The sequence below is a fragment of the Arachis duranensis genome, chromosome 5, assembly GCF_000817695.3.
Source record: "Arachis duranensis cultivar V14167 chromosome 5, aradu.V14167.gnm2.J7QH, whole genome shotgun sequence".
Taxonomy (NCBI): Eukaryota; Viridiplantae; Streptophyta; class Magnoliopsida; order Fabales; family Fabaceae; genus Arachis; species Arachis duranensis.
Window position 1 is genome coordinate 47,852,702 of NC_029776.3, and position 4,235 is coordinate 47,856,936.

At 43.8% G+C, this 4,235-nt stretch overlaps 1 protein-coding gene across 1 annotated transcript; it reads right to left on the minus strand.

Moving 5' to 3' along the window:
• Window positions 1–691: 691 nt before the first annotated feature.
• On the minus strand, window positions 692–1,105 carry LOC127747497 (uncharacterized; the record flags this gene model as incomplete). Its single annotated transcript, XM_052261464.1, has 1 exon — window positions 692–1,105. A coding segment is annotated over one exon (414 nt), but the record flags the coding sequence as incomplete, so codon positions are not given.
• Window positions 1,106–4,235: the final 3,130 nt, after the last annotated feature.

Genomic DNA, 4,235 nt, shown 5'->3' on the forward strand with positions numbered 1-4,235 from the left:
ATACCCATACACAACATCTCAATACCCAAACATCATAGAACAACAAATTACACTAGGTTTGAGAATCTTACCACACCCAAGGTCCAAGGAGACAAGATTAACCTTCTCCTTCAAGAGAGTTGGGTCCTATAACATCAAAGAGCCCAAAATCTCAACATTTTTGCTCATAAAACTCGAAAACAAGGCTGGGATTTTGAAGAGCAAAACGTGGCTTACCTCAGGATTAATTGTATGGGTTTTGTAGAGCTCTCCGCGGTGAACGCATGGCCACAAACGGTGCGGCAATCGGAGCTCTAGATCAAAAGTTATGGTGGTTTGAAGATCAAGTGAGAGATAGAACATGAGAGAGTGTTCTTCCCTCCATGGCCTCTATTTTCAGCATGTGAGTGTGTTTAGTGAGGAGAGAGAATGCTGAAAACTAGGGTTTTGGTTTAGTTATGTTGGGCAAGGGCCCACTTTGGGTCCGGTTGGCCCGGTTTGGCCCGTTCGGTCCAATCTTGGTCCGAATTCTATAAAATTGGTACCGAAATTCTCGTCTCAGTCTCCTCTATCACATTTAGCCATAAAAATCACATTTTGGGCTTTCTAGAATAAATTCTCATTTATGGGTTAATTAGCCGTTAATTAACCGGGTTTTACATTCTACCCACCTAATTGGGAATTTTGCCCACAAAATTCAAATGCAATTACCTTAGAATAAATACGGATAATCCGTTCGCATCTCCGACTCAAGTTCCCAAGTGTGTTCCTCAACAGTGCCTCGACTCCATGCCACTTTGACTAATGAAACCTCTTTTCCACGCAACCGTTTGATACTAGTATCATCAATTCTGACTGGAGCCACTGAAAGCGTCAAATTTTCCCTTAACTGAACCGACTCAGGTTCCAACACATGGCTAGCATCAGGAGTGTACTTCTGAAGCTGCGACACGTGAAATACGTCGTGCAGGTTCGAAAGATGAGGTGGTAGAGCCATCCGATACGCCACCGGTCCAATCCTCTCCAGGATTTGAAATGCACTAATGTATCGAGGATTCAACTTCTTTGCTTTAATCGCCTTACCTACTCCCGTGGTCGGAGTAACCTTAAGGAAAACATGGTCTCCTTCCTCAAATTCTAAGGGCTTTCGCCTCTGATCGGCGTAACTCTTTTGACGACTCTGCACCGTAAGCATCCTATCTCGGATTTTCTTGACTTGTTCAGTAGTCTCAGCTATCATTTCCGGCCCCAACAAGCTTTTCTCTCTAGCTTCATACCAACATAGCGGAGATTGACATTTCCTCCCATACAAGGCCTCATACGGAGCCATCCCGATGCTCGCATGATAACTATTATTTATATGCAAACACCACTAATGGCATATACCGATCCCAACTCGCTGGTTGGTCCAAAACACAAGCTCTCAACATATCCTCTAGTGTTTGGATCGTCCTCTCGGATTGACCATCTATTTGAGGATGGTAAGCCGTGCTCAAGCTTAATCGGGTTCCAAAAGCTTTCTGAAATGCACCCCAAAACCTTGAAGTGAAACGAGGATCTCTATCAGAGATTATAGTAGCAGGTACACCATGAAGTCTCACAATCTCCTTTATGTACAACCGTGCTAGCTCCTCAAGGGTGTAAGTCATCCGAATGGGCAAAAAGTGATCTGACTTCGTCAGTCGGTCCACAATCACCCAGATAGCATCAAAACCAGCCCTAGTCCTTGGCAATCCCGACACAAAGTCCATTGCAATACTTTTCCACTTCCATTGTGGAATCTCTAAAGGTTGCAACATCCCGGAAGGTCTTTGATGTTCAATCTTTACCTTTTGACAAGTTAAGCACTTTGAAACATATTCCGCCACATCATTCTTCATACCCGGCCACCAGAACATTGCCTTTAAATCATGGTACATCTTAGTACTTCCCGGGTGAATGGAGAATCCGCTTTTGTGTGCCTCCTTTAGAATATCTTGTCTCAAAGTGCCAACATCCGGCACAATGATCCTACCTTTGAATCTCCATAACCCATCTTTTTCTTCTGACACTCTCCACTATTTTCCTTGCCCAATGGCCGGTAACACCTTCCATAACGCTTCATCATTCTGATCAGCCTTTAGGAGTTCGGACTTAAAGTCACTTGAGATTTCTAATCGGCTCAAACACAAAGTTCCGGATACTTCTCGAGCACCAATTTTCAGACTCTCGAATCCCTTGAGCAACTTCTCCTCTTGAAGCATCATCCAAACTGCATATAATGACTTCTGACTCAACGCATCTGCCATTATGTTCGCCTTTCCCGGATGGTAATGCAATTCAAAGTCGTAGTCCTTCAACAATTCCATCCACCTTCTCTGCCTCATATTAAGCTCTTTCTGATCAAAGAGGTACTTCAAGCTCTTATGATCAGAGAAAACTTGGAACCTAACCCCATAGAGGTAATGCCTCCACACCTTCAACGCAAACACAACCGCAACGAGTTCCAAATCGTGCGTAGGGTAACTAACTTCATAAGGTCTCAACTGTCGTGAGGCATACACCACCACATTATGATGCTACATCAGCATGCACCCTAGACCCTTTAATGAGGCATCACAATACACCTCAAATGGCTCATTCGGCTCAGGTAACACTAACACAGGTGCAGTGGTCAACTTTTTCTTCAATGTCTGAAAGCTCTCCTCGCACTCAGGAGTCCAAACAAACGGAGTGTCTTTGCGGGTAAACTTTGTCATTGGCAAGGCTATCTATGAAAAGCCCTTGATAAACCTTCAGTAATAGCCAGCTAAACCCAGAAAACTCCTTATCTCTATTACAGTGGTTGGTTGCTTCCAATCCATCACAACCTCTACCTTAGTTGGATCTACGGCTATTCCATTCTTACTCACCACATGGCCCAAAAACTTCACCTCACTCTTCCAAAACTCACACTTCGATAGTTTTGCATAGAGTTTCTTCTCCTTTAGAATCTATAACATGGTCCTCAAGTGTTCCGCATCCTCTTCTTCAGTCTTGGAATAAATCAGTATGTCATCAATGAAGACAACAACGAATTTATCCAGAAACGGATGGAAAACTCTATTCATGTAATCCATGAATACCGCAGGAGCATTCGTCAACCCAAAAGACATCACAGTGTACTCGTAATGACCATAACGAGTCCTAAAAGCGGTCTTAGGGATATCCTCACCCCTCACCCTTATCTGATGATAACCGGATCACTAATCGATCTTGGAGAAAACTCCAGCTCCTTGTAACTGATCCATGAGATCATCAATTCTCAGTAAAGGGTACTTATTCTTTATTGTGACCTTGTTTAGCTGCCTGTAATCCACACAGAGCCGCATACTCCCATCCTTCTTCTTCACCAGTAACACTGGAGCACCCCACGGAGAGACACTTGGTCGTATAAAATTGTTTCCCAACAAATCCTCTAACTGAGACTTTAGCTCGTTCATCTCTAACGGTGACATCCTATAAGGAGCACTTGAGATTGGTCCCGCCCCGGGTACCAACTCAATAGCAAACTCAACCTCTCGGTTAGGTGGAAACTCATCAATATCATCGGAAAACACTTCCAAAAACTCACACACAACCGGAATCTGCTCTAACCTTTGATCATCACCCGAAACGCCCGCGGTTAACAACAGGATACCCTGACATTCGGTTCCAGAACAGTTCACCATCATCGAATTCAAGTAATAATTATTTACCGCGACCGGCCCTTCTGTATCTTTCGGCATAAAGTACACTGACTTTGTAGAACAATCAAGCAGGACATGGTTCTTAGATAACCAGTCCAATCCCAAGATAAGATCAAGACCAATCATCGATAAGCAGACTAAATTATGAACAAAATCACGCTGCTTGAACCTAAAGGAAACTTTCGGGCATCCTAGCCTAGTTATCATGGCTTCATGGGTAGCATTATACACCTTTAGGTCATAACCCAAAGTTACAATCTTCAATCCTAACTCATGGGCTTTCTCAAATGCAATGAATGAATGTGATGCTCCCGTATCAAATAAAGCATTTAAAGTTTGACCAGCTATTTCACAGTTACCTCGAATGAGTGTCTCAGATCCCTCAGCTCCTACAGCTGAAGTGGTGAACACCCGACCAGTCTGTTGTACTTTTCCAGCACCTTGTTTCTGCTTCTCCAAAAAATTTGCGGCTTTATGCCCCGCCTTTCCACAATTGTAGCACAAACCCCATCCGGCCTTGCATGGTGCTCCCGGATGGTGACTTCCACA